This window comes from Chelonoidis abingdonii, chromosome 3 (genome assembly GCF_003597395.2).
Source record: "Chelonoidis abingdonii isolate Lonesome George chromosome 3, CheloAbing_2.0, whole genome shotgun sequence".
Classification (NCBI taxonomy): domain Eukaryota; kingdom Metazoa; phylum Chordata; order Testudines; family Testudinidae; genus Chelonoidis; species Chelonoidis abingdonii.
This window is the reverse complement of record NC_133771.1, coordinates 178,940,237-178,963,963: the sequence shown is the minus strand read 5'-3', so window position 1 is coordinate 178,963,963 and position 23,727 is coordinate 178,940,237. Positions and strand designations below refer to the sequence as shown.

The 23,727-nt window shown below is 40.5% G+C and overlaps 1 protein-coding gene across 1 annotated transcript in view; it reads right to left on the bottom strand.

Moving 5' to 3' along the window:
- Window positions 1-23,727, bottom strand: part of MTA3 (metastasis associated 1 family member 3) — a 203,865-nt gene that overhangs the window by 85,417 nt on the left and 94,721 nt on the right. Inside the window, exons 7-8 of the mRNA XM_032774365.1 lie at window positions 10,400-10,499; window positions 1,838-2,026 (exon numbers count right to left, since the gene is read on the bottom strand). Coding sequence (XP_032630256.1) covers window positions 1,838-2,026; window positions 10,400-10,499 — 289 coding nt within the window. The remainder of the gene's footprint in view (window positions 1-1,837; window positions 2,027-10,399; window positions 10,500-23,727) is intronic.

The following is a 23,727-nucleotide window of genomic DNA, read 5'->3' as shown; positions in this document are numbered from 1 at the left end:
GAGTGCTTGGGTCGACAGGGTTATATATCAGGGACCATAGTGGCACCACTCCAGGGGGCGACCTGCCGGCCCACCGAGTGTTGCTAGGGTAAAAGTTTCTCCGACAAACGTGCACGCGGTGCGCGCACACCTAACTGGAATGGATATGAGCAAGCACTCGAAGAAGAATAATTGATTTTTCGGTTTGGTGACCAAACCAGAAAAAGCGTTGTGTTTGGTTGAGAAATACATTTTATTGGCACAAAATTAAACTTTCATTTTTTGGGTGGTTTTTTATCTTCCTTCCTTCTCCATCACTTTTTTTTAAGGAAAAGCTACATTTCTAAATGAAATGTCATTTCAAAACAAAGAGTCAAAAATGTTTCAGCTTTTTTGAAATTTTTCCCCGCATTTTTTCTTGAGTCAAAAATACTTGCCAAATTCAACCTCAATTGATGAACAGTTTTGGGCTAATAAGCTATTTGAAAAAAAACTGGCCAGCTCTAACTCAAACATCATGTACACTTGATATTTGGTCTCCTTGAGGAGACTGCTAATAAAGGTGCCAGTTGGTAAAATATATGATGTGGGAGCAAAGAATGTTGGACATCCATCCGCAAGGAACTGAACGAACTGCGATCTCATAACAGAGACTTAAGGACCGAGGAACCTGCATGGACAAAGGCAGCTTATTCCTTTGCTTCAATTGTAACTAAATTATAAGGCTGTCAAGCGATTAAAAACAGTAATCGCAATTAATCACACTGTTTTACAATAACAGAAAACTACTTATTTAAATATTATTGGATGTTTTCTACATTTTCAAATATATTGATTTCAATTACAACAGAGAATACAAAGTGTACAGTGCACAGTCACAACAAAGAGATTGCACTACAATACTTGGAGGAGCTGAATTGAAAAATACTATTTATTTTCTTCATCATTTTTACAATGCAAATATTTGTAATAAAAATAATATACTCTTTGATTTAAATTACAACACAGAAAACAATATATATGAAAATGTAGAAAAATATATAATATTTAATAAATTTCAATTGGTATTCTATTGTTTTACTGTGCGATTAAAATTGCGATTAATTGCAATTAATTTTTTTAAAATTGTGATTATTTTTTTTTAGTTAATCTTGTGAGTTAACGGCGATTATTCAACAGCCCTACTAAATCCCTTTGTTTTGCATGTATCTTAACCTTTTCGCAGCCACAGTGCAACATGACTAACCTTGTTGTAGATGAGGAACAAGCCCACTCCCCCCCCCTCCCGCCCCCCAAAAGGAAAGAGTTGCAAGCAAATTACCAAATCACTCAGGCAGTCCATGATTGGTATCAACTCCATCCCATTACTCTGCATTTGGACACAGCAAATGAAAGCTTTGCTGTCCAAAACTGCAATTCTTCAGAAGCAGACATAGTAGAGTTGGGAATGATGAATGTTTCCTTCACCCTCCACAAGTACCAAATGCCTAATGTATCAGAATAGCTTCATATGGAGCATTTTTAAAAAGCTGTCTGAGTATGGATTTCCCACACTGCTATACATGGAAGGAAAGAGTGGGATTTTCAATGCACTTAGGGGACTTAGGACTGCCACTGAATTTCAATGGAATCCGGGCACCCAACTTTCTTACAGGATCCTGAGAAAATCCCAGTCAAAATACATTAGAATTTAGCTTTCCAAGATATGTCACTAAACAGAAAATATTTATCCATTTGGCAGTACAAAAGCATTTCCTTCTTAAGCTAATCATCCAGATCAATGGAAAACAATTACAGCTCTCACGGCCAAAACACATTTAAACAAGGGAAGATAAAAGTGCATTAGCTCTGTACTCACAAAGTCTTGTCGTATGTCATTGAAGTCTTTGCCATATTTTTCCAAAGCCTCTTCAAATAAACTAGCTTCTGATGCTGACCATTCTTCCATTTCATCTCTGCATAGAACTGGTCCTCCAAGTGGTACAAGAACACTAATGGCACTGCTCAAATCATAGTTGTGCTTATGTAATGTATCCATTGCATGGAACTAAGAAGAAAGAAAGAAAAATAATTAAATTGGTGAATTAAAGAGTTGTCAGCCAGGATTGCAACTAATAAAAGTATTATATTCTATATGCTGGGAAAAATGGCTTAACTTATAATAAATTTAGAGTTTATCCTGTTAAGTGTTGTCTGACAGAAGAATACCTGCACTGTACTTGATATGGGGAAGGAAATGCTATAATATTTGTTAAAAGCTACAGTATTTAATAAATTGTCTATAAATTAGCACACATTCTTCAACAGTTCCACTGAGGATCTGACAATTTTGTTTTCAGTGACCAAAGATTATAAATAATGCTAAACCAGAGATGTAAACTTCTCCTTGCCCAACAGTCTCTGGACAAGTGAGGTAATTATCATTAGTTTTTTTCATTATCACCGTCATAGTGAAGTTATCATAAGCATTTCTCTCAAATCTGGACCTTAGCGTCCAAAATCTGGGTGCTTAGTATGAACCTCCAAGCTTAATTACCAGCTTGGATCTTATCTCGCTGCCACCAACCAGGAATCTGTGCCTGGTACACTTGAGCCCCCCAAAACCTTCCCTGGGGAACCCCGAGACTCAGGATTGTTTGAGTCTCTCAACCAAGGAATAACCACTTCCCTTCCCCCTCCCTCTCCCTCCCGAGTCTTCACTCTCTGTGGCTAATTCTGAGAGTATGAGTGACAATCTCTTTACACACATACCAAGAAACATGTCTCCTTTTTTCCACAAAGAGACAAACCCAATACAAGGAAACAGATGATATCCTATCTCTTCCCCTCCAACAACTCCTCATGGTGCTCGAGCTTACCCTCCGTAGATCTAACACAAAGAGAATTCCTCCCTTGTTCCTTAACCTACCCAACAGAAAACTCAAACAAGTCTTACAAGAAAACTTTAATAAAAAAAAGAAAGTAAAGAGCATCAGATATAAACTCTGCACAAGATGACAATACAGGGCTATTGCTTATAGAAAATATGAATAAACAGTCTGATTCAAAAGATATCCAATTTGAAACATTCCAGCAAGTTACACACATGTAAATACATCCAAAACAACATAAAAGCCTATATTGTTTTCTACCTTGTACTTACAAGTTGGAAACAGAAAATAAGACGATAGAAAGAACCTTCTCATAGCTGAGACCAGTTTCCTGATTGGTCCTCTGGTCAGGTGTTTGGTTCCCTTTGTTAACCCTTTACAGGTAAAAGAAACATTAACCCTTAGCTATCTATTTATGACAGAAGTATATAAGAAGATTTTGTCCCTGGTATCTGACATTGTCAATGAAAAATTATGCGGAGCTGCACTAAACATTGTGAGCGCTTTTGTTAGTAAAAAGAAGAATAACTGCAATCTTCACTCAGATGGTCTCAAAAAATTGTTGTATCCTGACATCACTAATAAGTGATGAGGAAGATGAGTAAAGAAATAAACAAATGCGTCACAGATGCTGTTCATAGAAGCTGTGCAATCAATAGTCTTTCTGACTCTGAGTCCCATATGCACATGATCTCCAGGACCTTAAACCCATTGCTGCGGAGGCAGCTGTACAGGTGCTGAAGGTGTAAAGACTCACTCTGAAAACCACAGCTGCTATTTCTTAGGACAAATTTGTCAGACAGAACCTAAAGAAGGAATGAAGGGGCCAGATTTATTAAAATCAAAGTGTAGAAGAATATTTCCTCTTTCAAGAGAAAAGACTGCTAAATATGAACACAGCAGAGCAGCATTAGTTCTGTAATAGCTTCTAGGACCACCCTGCAGCCATCATGGACCTCAGCACTTAAACTGGTAGTCATCTCAGGGAATGCACCAGTGAGAGCTTGAGTGTTTGAAGCAGAGCAGACTGGTATGCTTACATGCTGATGCGAATTTGTAAAAAAACAAAAGTTTTAATGCAAAAGTCATTGTTTGGACCTCACTGCTATCAAGGAGGGAGGTTTAAATGAATATCTTTTTCACCTTCTTCTATGTAACCTCAAAGCTTATCTCCATGGAAGTTTCCATAATAGGCTGGAATGAATTGCTTGGATTTTAAATTAGCAATAATTCTGAAAATAATAGAGATCATTGACTATTTAAGCTATTTTCAGTTATTTATCTACATCAAACAAGATTCAGTTTGTTCACAGTTTTTCAAAATACTTTTAATTTTTTTGTAAAGGTTCTTAGCTGAAAATGAGATGTATGCTTATCAATTGTCCTGCCCATCTTCCCCTCACAAATGCTTCTTTCTAGACAACTCTGTATTAGAACTGGTATAATTCTTAGCTTACAAATGAAGGATGACATCTTTAAGCAGCAATGTGATCTAGTGGGTAGGGTACTGAACTGGGACACAGACGGCTTAGGTTTTATTTCCAGCTGTGCCACTGGCCTGCTATCTGACACTGAGTGAGTCATTTGACCTCTTTGTACCTCAGTTTACCCTCCTATAAGTATGTTTGTACAGCACTTACTATAATGGGACAGAATTCTCAACTGAGGCTTCCAAGTGCTACTGCAATATAAATACCATGAATACTTTGCTACTTTTTATGAACAGTAGAAATCTTTCCTGGACTTTCAGTATGCCGTGGGAAGAGGCCTCTTCAAGTACTACCAGTGGCAGGATCTGCCTGATTAATTTAACCTGAAAAAAGCAATGCCTTTGATTCACTTTCTTCTACTGTCTACTTCATTATTTAGCACTGAACTTACAGTCGCCCTGACAAATTGCCTTGAGAAGTCACTGTAATGGATAAAATTAGTATCATGCTATCTCAAGACACACAGTAATCCGATCAGTCAAAGCAAATTTTGGAGTTAAACTACTGATTTATTACTTATTTATCCTGACTAAGAATAAAACAAGCAACCTGAAAGATTGAAACTAACAGCATATGTAACGCTGTGGAAGGCTGATCTACCTGTTCAGATTTAAATCTCAACACTCGTGGAAAGCACAGATTGCATTTCTGCCAAGCAGCTGCTCAATCAGAATCCATCTCACTGATGAGTGACAAATGAGTGAGCAAATGGTAGTACTGATCTTGTTCTTTTAATGTTAATTTTCAGGAAAAGGTTTGTCATCTTTAGCTACCTAAACACTGATTTGTTTGTTGTATTTATATATTGGTAACAAAGGTACTTCAAAGAAACTGAAGAAATAACTGCATTATTCACTCAGCTGCTCTGAAGCAATTACTGGATGCTGAGGCAAGCTCCATGAGTAATGCCTTTGCTTTTTTCCCTATGGCCCCATCCCCTGCTCAGGCAGACTCCTATATTATGGTAGGTGGGTGAGGTTAGCAAGGGCAGAAGCAGCCTGAAAAGGCTGCAGCAGGCCTAAGACCACCAAAAGAGGGGAAAGATCACATCTGTTTTCGTCTGCTTTCTCCAAGAATCTGAGCAGTCTGGGGACCAGAGGGAGAAACACCCAAGCTGGGATTCACCATAGATGAAGGCCAGTCAGATGGAAAAAAGTATTTGGACCTCCTCCAGATAGGAACCTCAGGTCTGGGGGGCGGAGGGGGAACACCTCCCTCCAGGAAGATGGTGATACTATCTTCCTGCTGTAATTTCATAGTATCTTAAAAGTCTTAGGGCCTGATATGCTCCAGTCCCCAGTCCACAAAATGAGACAATTCACATGTAAAATTCAAAGACAGTAACTCTCTTTATTCTTTGTTACTTTCAAGAAACATCTTAGAATATCTTTACTCAAGTAACACAGATGCTTTGACGCTAATTCCACCATCAGAAGCCAGCAGAGCAATTCTGTCTACCTAGCTTAGGTTTCACTAAAATGCCTATCTCCATCTAGCTAAGCACTGTACAAGAACTATCAGGCAAGGTGGAAAACCAACAAAAAAGCCTTTTGGGTTTCCCATCTTCTTCCTCCTCAAGGCTTTTACTCCTCAGACTGCAATATTTACAACCAAAGAAACAAAACTCACTGGTCTCTCTCTCAGCCACACATCTCAAGCCTGCAGTGACAGGGTGTGTAATCCCCCTGGCTCTAAGGCATCCTTCCCTTCCAGCATCTTAACTGTTAACTGTATAGCTTCCTGTCTTCCAGAAGTAGAGTCTAATCAAGCTGCAGTTTCCAGCCTTGCCTCCTTCTCCTCTGCGTCTAGATGGGAAAGTGTGAAGATAACCTGACTTGCCCATAACCTGGTAAAACCTCTGCATCTTGTCCAATCACTCACAATCCACCCAAAGTTATAACCCTTGCTCTTGTTTACAGAAATCGTCTTTAAATCACTGCCTAGCGACACAACCAATTAGGAATACAGCAAACACATGGGAGCTTAAGGCACTGCTATATCCCTGTTAATTGAGGAGCAGTGACTAACTGCTATTAAGAACACATTCAGTGCAATGTACAAAGGATTACATACTCACATCACATCACTTCCAAGTGATAATGAAATACACCACAACCTCTGCTAATGAATGTATCATCTTTAAGTGCTGCTCAAAACATGTTCACCAATTAACAATGGAATGTGACAGAAATAATATTATGAGGAGGAATGTGTCTTTTCCTAACTTAGAGGGGAAAAAAGCATGTGCACTGACAAGGAGAAAAGGAAAAGGAATTAAAAATGCTAAGAGAGCAGACAGTGAAAACAAACAAATAACATGGTAGCTCCTCTGGTGTCTTATTATAAGACACATCTTATATTCTGTGTAATGGAAGCTAATGGATCATTCCTAAGGCAAAACTTCCATACCACCACTTGAATACTAAATCTATCTATTTAGTGGCATGATTACAATATGTACTTTAAACTATAAACAGAATTATTGTAGGGAACAATGTACAGCATTAACCACTGAACTGTATAGTAAGAAAGATCTACAGTCTGTGGGACTTACAGAAAATTCTCAACCCAATAAAATATTAAAGATAAAAAATTAATAAAATGAGTACAAACACCAAACTAGTAAACTATTCCATAGGAAAATATAGTGTAAATAATGTAAAGTGAATGGGAATACGTCACTGAAGTAACGTCAGAAAGTGTGAAAGAAAAAGATAAGATAGTATCTTTAAGAGCTATTTACAGCATAAGTATTACTCAAGATATTAAATTATGTCTTAGAACAATACAATTTCCTTTACTATGTTACAATAGTCTAGACTCAGATAATTTCCTTTATTATTTATTATCATCACAATATCTGGGAACTGAGTATTTTTTTAAAACATTTTTTCAATTATATCAAGTATTTACAATAATGAACCCCTTACTAGTGACTTTGGGATATAACGTTACCTTATTTTAGCCAAGTAACTAGAATTGCTGTCTCAGTACACTTTTCATTATGTTGTTATTTATGCTACTGTCCCTGATCCCTTCAAGCAGTATGCACATACTGGGCATGTAGCACTGCAGTAGTAGCTGTATCTGTACAGTAACTTTTTTGAGTATTATATTTAAGATACAAACTCTTATAGGACTGTTAGTATGTGGGATTTCCTAAGTAAGATGTTTACCTGTGGAATAAAATGCTTCCAAATTTTGTTTGTGTTTGGTTTTAATAATAAATATATATATGGAGATATACTTATCTCATAGAACTGGAAGGGACCTTGAAAGGTCATTGAGTCCAACCCCCTGCCTGCACTAGCAGGACCAAGTACTGATTTTGCCCCAGATCCCTAAGTGGCACCATCAAGGATTGAACTCACAACCCTGGGTTTAGCAGGCCAATGCTCAAACCACTGAGCTATCCCTCCCCTCTTGATGTCTAACAGAATACTACATAAGTATAAGGTATACAAGAAATGACAATATGATCAGTAGCATATTATTTTTTTAAAGTTCAATTAGCTTCTAGTACAGTATAAATGAAATTACTGTTACTTGACAGATTTCATAACTGAGAGTCCTCTTTTGCATGTTTTCGTTATCCACTATCCAGTTCAAGGTCTTACATTTACCAGACTATATATTTAAATAACATTCTGTTGGATTTTACAATGATATGCTATGGGGCAAAGCCAGTCCCTTGACCTCCATGACTGCACTGGTCCAATGCAATTCACTACCCAAGAGGTGAGAGGACTTAATTTCAGGGAGCTACAGTGAGCGCGAAGGAGAGAAATGGGGTGAAGTTGATAAGTCACAGTTAATATGAAATAGGAAAATGTATGAGAAAAACAGATCACAAACAGAGATTGAGAAAATATGAAGTGATAACCAAATCTGAAAGGAAACGCAAGGGAAGGTGCTTTAAGAACAATCACATATTCCAGTTGAGCAGGTAGGTGATCTATGCTGGTGGGAGTTACTCATCAGGAACGTTAGAAATGAGAACTAAACAAATATAAAAAAACTTTGTGGTCTTAAAATATTTCCATTAATACAACATGGCTGAATTCAATACATTTGCAATATGTGTTGAATTGAGCCATGTTGCATTAATGAATATATTTATTTGCAATGTACCTCCATTGAAATGTTCATGTTATCAAAGCTAATTTATTAAACATCCCTTTAGAAAGCAGCTGTTTTGCCTTTTATCTAGACAAGAAGATAGAAAAGAACTGGCTGTCAAAATAGTCAAACACACTATTAGGATGGCTTAGTACAGTGGGCCCCAACGCAGTGCCCATGGGTGCCATGGAGCCTGCCAGGGCATCTATGTGCGCCCATGTACTGGCCAGCGGACAAGCATCCGCCGAAATGCCACTGAAAAGCGGCGTCATCTAGAGGTATTGCCGCCAAAATGTGGCGTCACCAAGAGGCGTCGCCACCGAAATGCTGATTTACGGTGGTATTTCGGTGGCGATGCCTCTTGATGTTGCCACTTTTTGGCAGCATTTCTGCGGATGCTTATCTGCCGGCCATGGTCCTTGGTGGCTCGTTGTCCGGCGCCTGCCACTCAGAAAAGGTTGGGGACCACTGGCTTAGTACATATATAGTGCTTTTCATTTGCAATGCATTACACAAGTATTAATGAATTAATCCTCACAACACACCTCTGTGCTGGGTAGGTTAAGAGTCTTACTTTACTAGCAAAATAGGAAGAAAAATCACGTAAAGGGCAAAGGTACAGAACAGCAAGACTAAGGCTATTGGCTCCACCTCCACAATGTATCATCTCTGAAAGCTTCTCTCCTTACCATAGTCAACAGGAATAATTTATAGGTACTTTTATAATATGTGTACATGTATGTGATGAGTATGTCTATAACATCCATACAGCTAAATAGATTTCCTTTTCCAAAATTCTCCCAATTAAAGCATTTAAATTGATCCATCTCTTCCATGCCCACTTCCTATAATATTTGGGGAAATGAGGACACCTGGAGAGATAGGTTGGAGCTGTGTTCCACTGTCTCAAAACATATGAGGCTCTGGAGACAGCAGAAAGGGGTGCGTACTGGCATGGTGCTAGAGAATGATGGATTACGGAGTTTGGGGACAAAAGGAACTGAGAGTCAGAGGAGAAGGAACTGGCAAAAAGAGAGCTGGGTAGGGCTCTAAATGAAATGGGATAATAACAATTGCCTAAAGCATGCGGTGGCTGTTCATAGCCATAACTTTTATTTTTTTAAGGGAGTTGATATATTGGAAATATAATGTTTTAGGGGTGCTACACAGACTCTATGGAAACACACATTCAACCTTAACCTTTTTAAGCAAAAGTGTAATAATAGTATGAAGCGAAACAAACACTCACCTCAATTATTTTTCTGAAAGCAAGAGGCAATGTGGTAAAAAAAGCAATCTCTCTCTCTGTCACAAGGGTTCTGGTGAGCTAATTAGCCTAAAGCTGTTTTTTCTCTCTCACTGCTTTTGGTTTGTACAAGGTGATAAAAACACACAGCCTGATTTTTACTGATTCTCATTCATATTTATTAGACACAAATACTGAGATAATTTTTAAAAGTAACTGGATAGTTCAAAATCTACAAATAACAAATGTGGTAAGAATGTACTTTTAGGGTCTGATCCTGCTTCCACTGAAGTCAGTCGGCACTGTACTACTAACTTCAGCGTGAGGAACAGCAGAGTCTTAATTATGTACAGTATCTGCATGAGTTTACTACTTACTATATCAGATATCTTGTGACCACTTATCTGCTGGAAAGCAGACCTGGAGCACTATGGCTGGGGGACAGGGATAGCTCAGTGGGTTGAGCATTGGCCTGCTAAACCCATGGTTGTGAGTTCAACCCTTAAGAGAGCATTTAGGGATCTGGGGCAAAAATTGGTCCTGCTAGCAAAGGCAGGGGACTGGACTCAATGACCGTTCAAGGTCCCTTCTAGTTCTAGGAGATTGATATATCTCCAATTATTATTATTATGGTTTGCTGAATTCCTACCATCTGCAAAACAGTACAATTACAGCATTTTTAGCAAACCTCTTACCAGTGTGATGTCTCGGGAAGCAGCAGCTGCACTCATGTGTAAACTAGGTTGCCTGACAGAACTACTACAGTCCAAAGCTCGAGCAAATGTACCAACCGCACTGGGAGAGGAAAAAGATAAAAGATGGATAAATTAAATTCACACATTTATTTATTATCTTATTAAAAGATGATTTATCATCCCATAAATTAATCACTTGCAAAATAAAAGACATGCTGTAGTGATGAGATTATATTTTAAACATTTTAATGACTTTTAATAATGAAAGACAGCAAAGGCATGATTTCTGTTTCAAACAATAGTTTCTAAGTAGATTTCTGTTTCTAAGCAGATTTCTGTTTCAAACAATAGTGTACTAAGTACAAAAACAATTCACCATTTTAACAGTATCAGAACTAAAGATAATCTTATTTAAGGGCAATCAGACAAAATCCACAACTGTTCCAATGTGCTGATTGCCTCATTACTGTCAACTCAAGGGCCCTGGTTAGCTTGGGTTTTTGTAATTACTTTTTTTTTAAATCAAACTCTAAACAGCGATTGACAAATAAGCAAATATAACAAGATGAAATGTCACAGTGCTACTCAGATGGTTTTACAGTCAACTCACAGGTAAGATGCAAAAGGAAATTATTTCATCCATTTTAGTAATATGTGCTTAATGCTTCCATTAGATAGGCAACAAGGGCCCATCAGCTTGCAGCCACCTAAAATCTATATTTTAGGTAATAAGCTGGATGCCCCTCTTAGCTTGGCTAATGGAAGCTTTCAGCATTGTTCACGTGGACAGAATTTAAGTATGCCTGACAGTGCACAACAGGGTAAAGGTAAGTGCATGTGATATTCCAGAAGAAATCCTTAGCACAAGGGTCAAGGACTGGTTATATCACAATACAACAGGATATGGGGCATCAATGAAAGAGGGTAGGGTTAAGGTTGCAGGCCAGGCCTGGCGTGTACTTTAACTTTGTATTTTCTGTTTTTACAGATTTAAGCATAATGCATTTGATGCTCCGACAGGGTATGAGGCTCTTAATCAGCATTAATGGTGCTGAGCACTAAATTCCCCTTGTTTTTGAGGAAGATGTGGTGAAAAGGAGGACATGACAGGGTCACCTGAGAGGGAAGAAAGGAAGGCTTCTTCTAACATGTCACTGCCACTCAGCTAACAGCTTTGCCCTCATTTTCAGCCCCAGTAGGGCTGAAGGGGCCATGGGCAAGAAAGAAGATGGTAACGAATGGACTGCGACATTCACATCTACCACTGTTCAGGTTATACCAGGATTTTCCATTTCAGTAAGTGTGAAAAAGTTCTACACAAGTCTTTGGGCAGGATGGATAAAGAACAATTATTTAAATAATATTTTAATGTTATTTATATTATAAGAAGTTTTCCTTTTTAAAAATAAACCTGTTTAAAATGAAATCTGAATTTAATGTAAAAGATAGGAAAGCTTATCATTAATATAATCTCTTAAAACATTTAAATATCAAATAAATACGCTAAATTCACACACCTCTATGAAAAACTTGGAGTTAAAAGCTACTTCTCTTTATAAAGAAAGAATCAGAGGAAAACATCTAGCTTTGAGGTCAAGCTTTACAAATGTGACACAATAGGTCATGCAGCATAGTAATGGCTTGATCCTGTGGGGGATTTAGGGGATGCTCAACCTGGCACAAGGGATTGGCAAAGTCATCACAGCTACTGGCACCCAGTCTCTGATCCAGGAGACATCATTTATCTGATCAGGACATCTACTGAGCCCACCTCCGTCATCTCATACGTTTAATTGCATTGCTGGGCTCTGATTGGCTCAGTTCTCAAATTATGAATATTTATGACTCCAGCCATCATGGAAACTTTTACTCTCCAGCTCATGGAAAAACAGTGATTTTCCCAGTAACTACCTGCCCTTGCTTCTGGATGGGTCTGGGCACTTCAAGTAAATGGCTCTGATCTTCTCCTTGCACATGTACACAGACAGAAATACAAAGAGAAATCAATTAATTTCTCAACTGCCTCCTTCTCTATCTCTAAACAAATAAAACACTGCAGTGCAAAAGGCATGTGGGTTACACAAGTAGAAGTCTTGGATGGTTAGTGCTTTTGTTTTTCTGGAGGTAGGAGTGGGGAATTAAATAACAAAGGAGAACGAGCAGAGTGTGCAATCGGAAACAAGCAACAGTGGTGTGAAAGCAGGTGTGAAAGTAGGAAGAAGGGGCAACATTCTTCAGAGTGCAGCCTCTAGTGCTGACTTCAACATCTGGGAACTTGACGAAAAAACCTGCCATGGCTGCAGGCTGTAAATAAGACCCTATTAGGGAATATTCCTGTAACTCTCGATGAAAAAGGAACACATGCCAAATGTAAACAGTATAGCAAAGAGATACAGGACTTGGTTGTCAGAATAAAACATTATGAAAAATGCTCTTCAGAAGGCAATCCCTTTGAAGATGATGATGTGGACATGTCTGAACAATCTTGTTCAGCTGGTTAGTAAACTTATTTTTGCACCATCTTTACGGACTGCCGACCACATCTTACTATGCTAGGAAATAGTAACTTAGATTACTGCCAGAAATTTGAGTTTTGGGTGGATCACTTGCATTCAAAATATAACTGGTATGCTAGTTTGTTGTGGGAGTATTTATCAATTACATTTTTACTGTTACTGCGGGACCTCTGAAATGTTTTTTCATTGATTAGTATAATCAAACATCCTAGGGGAAGATTTCCTGTTTAAAATTAAGCTTTTATTAGGCATTATGAATTTTAACATTGGAAAAATGTGAGGAGGTATTTTCAAGCCGTTTGGTATGTTGCTAGAGATAAGGTTTTAAAAAGATTTAGATAAACCTTATGGTTTATTATTTTCCCTATAAAACCTTTCAAGGTGAAGTCGTCTGTTAACACTCCTGTAGTCATAGGACAAAAAGGGGGATTAGTGGGTTAGACTGTTGTAATAAGCCATAAATCCAGGGTATTTATCTTAACCACTATTTTTAGTGTCGATCAAAGTTATGAATTTAAGCTCCTAGTAGGGATGTAAATATCATTTAAAAAGTTAACTATTTAAACAATTAAAAATATTTCATTTAAACATTTAACCAATTAAAGGGCTGGCCAACCAGCCTGGCTGGGGCTGCTCTGGCCGGAGCTGCTCTGGCCAGCACGGAGCAGCTGGGGTTGGCTGGTTGGCTGGCACAGGGCTGCTGGGGCCGGCTGGCCTGGGGGTTAATGGTTAAGGCAGGTTCACCGGTAAGACTAATGCTTATTGGTTAACAACTTTTGAAAGTGTTGAGCAGGTTTCCTTTGAGGATGAGAACTGACAGGTCAGATATAGAGTATCACTTCACCTTGAATGGTCCCTTACAATATGTGCTAGCTACTTAAGCTAAACTATCTGTTCCATCTTGTATTTAGCTGTGACACTCCGAGTACCTTTCACAGACCTGAGGAAGAGATCCATGTAGCTGCAAAACATGTCTCTCTTGCCAACAGAAGTTAGTCCAATAGAAGATATTACCTCACCCACCTTGTGTCTCTACACAAGGCAGTAAATGACCTGTATCAAAAAAATTTTTTTCTTCATCATCTAGTAAAACCATGGATGAGTTCATAATCAAGTCCAGCAAGACTCTATAGATGAAAAGATTGCTCAGTTTATTTATGCAACAAATTCTCCTTTTGTCTTGTTCAGAACAAATATTTCATTGACATAGTTCAATTATTAAAACCAGACTACATTCCACCCAGCAGAACAGATATTACTGGAAGGTTGCTGGATACAGGAGTATGAGAATGAAATCAAATAACAGGCAAAAAAAAAAAAAGGGGGGGGGGAGACTGTTAATCTGAGTCTTGATGGGAGGAGCAATGTACACAATTATCCAGTAGTATTTGCTTGTGTGACAACAGAAGATGGGCCTGTCTATCTTACAGAAACACTTGATACATCAGGAAATGCCCATATAACAGAATTCTTAAAATAAGAAGCAGTAAAAGCTATAACAAACTGAACCAAAATTCAAACATCAAGTGTGTTGCTTTGTCACAGACAATTCTGCAAATGTAACAAAGATGAGAAAAAATTTACAAGATGGTAAGAAAGGGAACCTGAAACTTATAACACATAGATGTAGTGCTCCTTTGATGCATCTTTTAGGAAAAGACTTAAGTACAACTCCAAGAACAAAGGAAATGTTGAAATTGCAAAATACTTCCATTACACCCACTTTGCTTCAGATTCACTGAAAAGAGCAAGAGGATCCAAACTAATTCGTCCCCAAGATGTACGATGGAATTCAGTGGCTGACTCTTCTGAACTATTTATTAAGAGCTGCCCTACTCTGATGACAATTTGTGAAGAAAATCATGACAAAAGAGATGAATCTACCTCAGCCAAAGTAGTCAACATCAGACTAAAGAGAAATGTAGAAGATATGCTGAATATACTACAACTAGGGATGTCAATTATTCACAATTAACTCACACAATTGACTCAAAAAAATTAATCACAGTTAATCACAGTTTTAATCACACTGTTAAACAATTGAATACCAATTGAAATTTATTAAATATTTTGGATGTTTTTCTACATTTTCATATATATTGTATTCTGTGTTGTAGTGAAAGCAAAGTGTATTTTATTTTAGTACAAATATTTGCACTGTAAAAATTATAAACAAAAGAAATAGTATTTTTCAATTCACCTCATACAAGTATTGTAGTGAAATCTCTTTGTTGTGAAAGTGCAACTTACAAATGTAGATTTTTTTTTGTTACATAACTGTGACGCTGCACTCTATATGGTTTGCAGTGCCAGAACACTGTTGTCAGTCATAACAATAATTTACATTTATCATGAAAAATAATCACAGAAAACAAATTTCAACCTTCTACAATATTTCATCCAATCTGCACAGAAGAACAGATCATACCTACTGACTTCACCCGAGTGCTGTAGATTCTGTGAAAAGGTGATTTGAAGGAATGTCACACTAGAACAAATTTGGTCATACAACCAACAGTCATAGCAAACCTCAAATGATATCCCCCTCTCAAACTACTTCACAGAAAAAACAAAACCATGCACAAACTACCATAAACATTTTAAATGATTCTCTAACTCAAAAGTATGGTGGATTGGTTTAAATCAAGGCAACTTAAATTAGAAAGTCTAACCAACTTTTCCATGTGCACTTCAGTTGTTTTCTAAAGAAAAGTGAATTCTCAGTAGTTGATATAATCATTAAAAAAACCTTTTGTAACTATTGTTCTTTGAGATGTCCATTCCATGCTAGGTGTGCGCGCACCACATGCACAGTTGCCAGAGATTTTTCCCTCAGAGGTATCTCAGCTGGCTCCAGCACCTCTGGAGCCACCCATATATGCTCTGGTATAAGAGGCACCGCCAGCCCTGCACCCTCTCAGTTCCTTCTTGCTGGTAATTCTGACAGAGTGGTGGAAAGGTGGGTCATTGGATCTTGAGCAACAAATCTTGAAGAATAATAGTTACAAAAGGTTAGTAACTGTTTTTTCTTGTTCAGGTGCTTGCTCATGTCCATTCACCCTCTCCCCTGGTTCTTGTCACATGGATAGAAAGCAGAAGACCAGAAGTCTGAAGTGCAGGCAATATGATGTTTACTGGGTTTCCACCAAGCATGTATACCGTACTCTGATGCTGCAGAGCCATGTTTCCCAGTGTCTCATCCCCTCCTCCTCAGCAAGTATAATTATACCTGAAATGCATACCCACAGTACCACCTCTTACAACTTATGGTCATGTTCCATTTTGGGGGGTCGTGGGTCTGGGGTCTTTGTCCCACCTCTTTTGAACCCCAAGGGAGGGGTAAGGAGTGAGGTTGTGCTACGGCTAAGGGCAGGCATATCTCTGGCCTTTTAGGTTTTACCTTCCCCCCAACCACCCCCCAGCCCTGCTTGCTCCTCCCGACTGGTTGCTTGACCTTGTCTTGAGATAGGAGTTGAGGCAGTCTTCAAGTGAGTGCTCATATATTATACTTCCACCATGCCCAGTGACACTTTAACTGCTCTTATCTTTTCCCATTATACCAACAAACCCACCTCGCTAGGCAGAAGCAACATACACAGTGTCTGTCTTTTGTTTACACATATTAGTAAGAATGTATGCATATCAAAAAAAAAAAAATCAAACAGGCAAGCAAAACTCACAATACTATCTCAGGCGAAGATACAGGCCTGAATCCTACATTGGCACTAGCACTCCTAACATGACTCACAAGCAGTACCTCCAGAGGTGGACTTGAAGTTCATGGTCATGCTAATTGCAATACCGCTCTCCCGAAACAGGCATTGTCAAGGGCCTGTTACGTGATGGCGTACTGGGACGCGAAAGTATGAACCAATTATCATGTTGCAGCTCTGCAGACTATTTTGGCTTGGTACCTGCAAGAGGAACACTGCTGCTGAAGCCTGAGCTTTAGTGGAATGAGCGGTCACAATGGCCAGAGGTGAAACTCAGCTCAGATACAGGCGGTTATACAGGACAAGATTCTTTGGGATGACACATCCCATCCTTTCTGCTACACAGTTGTGTGGACTTGTGGAAGGACTTAGTTCTCTCAGTATAGAAGGCGAGGGCTCACAACATCCCATGTATGAAACAGACATTCCTCTGCAGTCATGTGAAGTTTTGGAAAGAAGACTGGAAGAAAAATGTCCTAGTTGTTGTGGAATTGTGACATCATCTTTGTCAGGAAGGCCTGTTGGGGTGTCCTTGAACAACATGGTATAAAGGGGTTCTGACATCAGAGCTTTGATCTCAGAGACCTTCTGGCTGAGGTGATCACCACCAGGGCACGATGCTAACGGCTTGAAGGGAAGCCCCATGAGCCTTGACAGGACCAGGTTTAAGTTCTATGGGGGATCAGATCATGAACCTGAGGGTAGAGTTTTTCCAGTCCCTTGCGAAACCTGACCGTCATCTCGTGGGAAAACACTGATCTGCCATTCACTGAAGAATGGAAGGCAGAGATGGCTGCCAAGTGAACCTTAACAGATGAGAAAGCTAGACTGTGACACATTAGGTAGAGCGGACAGTCCAAGACAGAGTGCAGAGAAGATCTGGGTGGAGAGAGATTCCTTTCGGAGGCCAAAGAAGTGAAATGTTTCCACTTTGCCAAGATGGTAGCTCTGGTTGAAGGCTTTCTGCTACCTAATAAGAATTGTCAAACCTCTTCCAAGCATGCCTACTCTTCAGGGTTCAGCCACGCAGCCATCCCTTCCCTCTCAATGCTGTCAGGTGCAAGAAGGTGAGATTTGGATGAAGCAACTTTTCATCATCATAAGAAATCAAGTCCAAATGGAGTGGGAGCATGAGTGGAGCTGCCCTTAGAGGTCCAGAAGCATACCAAGCCAATGATGGTGTGGTCAAGCAGCAGCTATCAGGATAACCTCTGCATGTCCGGTTTGATTTTTGGGAGGACTTTGTGAACCAAGGGGATCAGTGGGGAGGTGTATACTAGGCGGGCTGTCCATGAGAGCAGTAAGGCATTGGAGAGGGAATCCATGCTGTGCCCATGCTGCAAACAGAACTGACGGCATTTCCTGTTCTGTCTAGTGGTGAACAGGTCCAACCTGAGGAGGTCCTCACTTCTGACAGAAGACACTGACAATCACCAGGTGAAGAAACTATGCATGGTGAGAGGAAAAGGATCTGCTGAGGGGATCCAAAAGTGTGCTTTGGGCCCTCGGGAGATGTGACACCTCAAGGTGAATGACATGTTTCCTGCAGAAGTCCCACAGCCCGAGGGCCTCCTGGTACAAGGCTGAAGATCAAGCTCATCCCTGCTTCTTGATATAAAACATTGATGCAGTGTTGTCCCTCAAGACCTGCACCACTCTGCCTAAGATGTGGGGAGGAACACTTGACAAGCAAAGAGTATCACCCTAAGGTCGCTGACATTTATATGCAGGGAGAGTTCTACCTGGGACAAGTGGCCCTGAGTCCTGAGACTGTTGAGGTGGGCTCCCCATCCCAGGTCTGATGCATCCGAGACTAAGGTTATCAATGGATGAGGGGCAGCAAAAGGTACCCCTTTCATTATGGATCCTGGGCCTACCCGCCAGCTCAGCAAAGCAAGGACCAGAGGCGGATTCGTGGGTATTGAATTGAAGTAGTGTCTGCTTGGGGAGTAGACTGCCACATCTGCAACACATCGGTACGTACCACCAGGTGACCCAATACTTTGAGGCAAAACCGAGCAGTTGTTCGTGGCTGGGTTGTGACATTGGAGATCAGGTCAGACATGGGTTGGAACCTGACCTCCGGTAAGCAGACCTTGGCCTGGGGCAAGTCGAGCACTACATCTATGAACTCTATTCTCTGAACTGGGACCAGAGTTGATTTATGCTTGTTCATCATCAGACCCAGTGCCTGAAAGGTGGCCCTTACTGTACCAATGCTGTGCTGGACCTGAGCTGGTGAGAGACCTTTGATCAGCCAGTTATCAAGGTATGGGTAGACTTACATGCCTCGATGTCTGAGAAAGACTACTACCACCATCATACACTTCAGGAAGACCCATGGGGATTCCAAGAGGCCGAAGGGAGACAAGGTGAATCAGTAGAGGCATTCCAGTCTCCTGGAAACACAGAGAGAATTAGGGAGGTCAGGGAGACCATGCAGAACCTCAGTTTCTTGAGATATTTGTTGAGGCAATGCAGGTCCAGGATGGGCTATAGACCTCTCCCCTCCTCCCCCCCTCTGCCCCAGAGAACAGAGAGGTATCCTCAAAGGGGAGGTCCTGGATGGACTGTTGCCTTTTGTACAGGAGGCCCGATGACTGGAGCCACAAACAGCACCTCATGATGATTGCTGATGCCATAGTCCTGGCTGCTGAGTCAGCTGCATCCAGAGCCGCCTGGAGGGAGATTCTGGCCATTGCCTGACCTCCTCTAGGATGGACGCGAACTCCTGCCTTGGCTCCTGCAGCAGGGAATCCTTAAATTTGGACAATGAGTCCCACAGGTTAAAAATGTACCTCCACAGTACAGCCTGCTGGTTGGAGATATGCAACTGGAGGCTGCCCATCGAATAAGCCTTGTGTCCAAATAGGTCCAGTCTCTTGGCCTCTTTATTTTTAGGGCTAGCACTCCACTGCCCCATCTGTCCCGCTCATTCACCACCAATGCTACCAGGGACCCCGAAGAGGGTGGTGCGAGTAAAGATACTGAAACGCACTGGCTGGGACATAATATTTCTCAGTCCTTTCTGAGGTTGTGGTGGTGGGAGAGGGGTGGGCAGAGAAGAAGGAATCTGCCATAATACCTTGATGGGTCCCATCACTGCCTTGTTAATGGGCAGGACCACTCTGGAGGAAGTCACTGCAGCCAGGATGTCAGTTAGGCTGTGTGCAGACTCCTTGACCTCCTTGACTTACAGTCCCAAGTTTGCGGCGACCCTTTTCAGGAGTTCTCAGTGGGTCATGAGTCATCTGGTGGGAATGGATTACTAGGGCCTGTGACTGCCTTGTCTGGGGATGACAAGGGCTCCACCATGTCCATTGGTGCCGTTTCTTGGACATCGGCACCGAGGTCAGTACTAGAGTCAGGATCTGGTGCCGGATGGGACAAAACAGTGGCTCGCCTCTCAGACAGCATCAAGTATGAGCTGTGAGAAGGGAGGCTCAGTACCAGGGCAAACCCCCATAGGTTTCAATACTGTCACTGCATTGGCCAGTGGCCCGGTGGCCATGTGTTGGCCGGGGGAGCCGTACCGAAGTCTGGGGTGTAGGCTGGGTACCAGTAGATCTTAGGTGAAGCGAATGATTTTCCTTTGGACTCCGAACAGGATTCTTCCCTTGAAGATAATGGCTGCAAAGAACTTGCTTGGGGAACAAAGGACCAGCGATGTGCCGGAGATTGCCACCCCTTCTTCTCTTCTATCTCTTGTCACCTTACTGGCAGTGGGCCATGAGGGATCGGTAGGATCAAGAGGGATGTCAAGTCCTTTGCCACCTGGAAAGCCTCCGGGATCAAAGGGGTCTGCAGGCATATGGTCTCATGGCTACTCCCAGAAGTTGGAGGCAGGTCCCGGATTGGACTTGGTACTCTAGGCAGAGTCACCAGAGCCAACGGTGGCTCTGGGGAGGACAAGTGTTCCGGCACAGGTCTCACTATGCTGGTCATTCCTTGCTTGTGCATTCTCCTTCAGTGCTATTATTCTTATGCTTCCTTCACAGCATTGGGGATGGAGAATGGTGCTGTGAAGAGCACGGTGCTGGTGGAGCATTTCAGGTCAGCCTGGGAAAATTTTCAAATATGCCTATATGAAAGTGATTGGAACCAAAGTTCCTACTCACCTGAGTCTCTTGAAAATGAGACAACAGTCTTCTAAGTTATTTAGGCTGTCCTTCAGATTTTTAAAACTGATCAAAGCCGTTCTCATTTTTTATTCATAGACTGGAAGAGAACAGATTAGTTTTCCTGCTTTTTCAACTCCCAGTCAATCTTTCAGCTTCAAAAAAATATTCTTTCTGTGCTTGCAGAAGAGGCTACTGCTGTCAAAAACTGATTCAGCACTTTAACAAACTCCAGTTCGAGGTGCTTAGCTAATGACTCCTGACAGTTCAGTGGTGTCATTTAATTTTTATATTTTCCATTTAAAAAATGCAGACATGGTGAACTTAAAATTCTTAAATGTTCACTTTTATGAGTTTGCTTGTACTTTTCTATAATATGACTAAAAAGTGCATTTAACAGCATAAACATTTGAAATCAATTCTATAACACATGCCACCAACCAACATGATTCAAAATCTCTTTAGCTTGCTGCAAAAGAAATAAAAAATAAGGCCTTGGCTACACTGGCGCTTTACAACACTGCAACTTGCTTGCTCAGGGGTGTGAAAAAAACACACCCCTGAGTGCAGCAAGCTACAGCGCTGCTAAGTGCCAGTGTAAACACTGTCCCAGCGCTGGGAGCCACACACCCAGCGCTGTAAGCTAATCCCCTCGGGGAGATGGAGTCCCTGCAGCGCTGGGAGAGCTCTCTCCCAGCGCTGGCTCTGCGACCACACTCGCACTTCAAAGCGCTGCTGCGGGAGTGCTCCCGCAGCAGCGCTGTACGACTGCAAGTGTAGCCATACCCTAAGATGCAAAATTGGTAGCAGTGTTAAATGCTGCTGAAATTTATTTTGGAATTCACCCCAGACTACATATGCATTAACCGTGGAGTCACATATGTAAAACAAGAAGAAAATGTATGTTTTTGCTTGCATACTAGGGCTACAGTAAACACCCAGGCAGTGTAGAAGCAGTGATGCTCATTAAGTATGTAGCCCTCTTCCTTTTCATCAGTACTGAATTAATGCGACAGCAAGGTGTTATGGGGCACTGCAGAAGCTATCTTCCAGGTCTTTAAAGTACTTCTTTAAAGTAATGGGGACAGCCCAAGTATCCATGACAAATTCCAACTGTGGTGTTCACACTCCACCTAATTTTCCCTTGTAGTTTCAACTGTATTCACATTCTTCTTCATTTTCTAATCTAAATTATTTTGTAATGTTGCTGTGCACTCAAACAACTAACATGAATCCAAAGACAGCAGTATTTCAGTGGTGGGCAGAGAAATTCAGGTACTATCTTCATTCAGAACACACCCATTAAATAGCCTGAATACCTATGGGAAAACAAATGGTGCACTCTGATACCATATCCCTGCATTGGCTTGCAGTGTTATAATGGCTTCCCCGTGCTCTGGGCTTGGGTTTCAAATGCTCTCCTCACTGTTCTGCCAATGAAGTCAGAACAAGTACATCCCTAATTAACATGCTTTTTTTTTTTCCCCTCCCAAACAGTGTCTTGTCTCAGAGATAAGTTCAAGGGAACTATAAATATAGCATTTAACAGCACTATGCCCAATGCAAAATATCAAAACAATAAAGAAACTGTGAAAGAAAAATAATATGCACAAAACCACATTAGTGAAAACCAATAAAGCAGATTAGCTGCTCAGAGTAATTAAAGTGTACTGTGATTTTAGATTTAAAAATAAGGTAACTACCCCTGACTGGATAGCATATAATAGTGGCACCCTCTCTACCCTCAAAAAGGGAGGAGTGCGGGGGGTAATTCTTCATACAAATACCATACTTTGCTAAATAGGTGTGAGAGCTTTCTGTGCTGGACCAAAGGATCAGGAATACTTTAATTAGTTTTTTCTTGCTTTGTTTATTTGATGCATTCTGAACTGATAAGGCATTCTCTAGGACACTCAACAAGGGATTGCAGCAGCAGGACAAGAAACAGTTTAAGATACGATGGTGTCACAGTCTAGGATTTAGGCATGTTTCTGCTATTCAAAATATTTTATTTTGTTTGATAAAGCTAGGAAAACTCAGCAAAACTTGAAAATATCCATAGCTAGAGAGGGGTTATTCATAGCACTGCAGGGATTGAAAAATTTTCTTTCTGATTACTGATACAGGACTAGTTCTTAGAAGGACTAGTCTGGCAAAATATTTCTAGCATGGCCAGGTCATGAAATATTGGACTTTAAAATGTAAATGTCATCAAATAATTTACAAATTAATTATTCATGATTTAATATTAACTATGCATTACTTCCCAATCATTTCACAAAACTAAAAGTAATACAGTCAACTTGAAATTAGACAGTTTAAAAAAAATAAGTTAGTTTCAAATACATTTATTATTTGGATTAATGTGGATTATTTGGATTAAGCCCTAGTCATTATTTGGATTAATGTGGATTATTTGGATTAAGCCCTAGTCATGGGCCAGGACCCCACCGTGCTAAGCACTGTGCAAACAAAGGACAAAAAGATGTTTCTCTGCCTCCGACAGCTTACAATCTTGTTTGAAAATCTATCAAAGGGGTGATGGATACTGGTATTGTTAGTGAATCAGAGGCAAGAGTTGACATTTTGATAGTGAATGAGAAATATGTAGTGTGGGGATATGCACACCATGAAAGGCCTTGAAAGTGAAGACAAGTAGCTTATATTTGGTGCCATACATAAGGATGAGCCAGTGGAGAGATGCAAAGAGAGAAGTCATATGGCCAACGCAACGGGCTAGGAATATGATCTTTGCAGCAGAATTATGAATGGATGTGAGTAAGGCAAGATTGCATCTGTCAAGGCCAGAGAAAGAGATGGTGCAATAATTGAGACATGAGAAGAGGACAGCTTCAATGATAGTTTTAACTGTGTGGACAAACAGGAAAGGCCCTATCTTAGATATGTTATGAAGAAAGAATCAGTAAGAGTTAGACACAAGGTGGGTGACATATCATCTTTTATTGGTCCAACTTATGTCG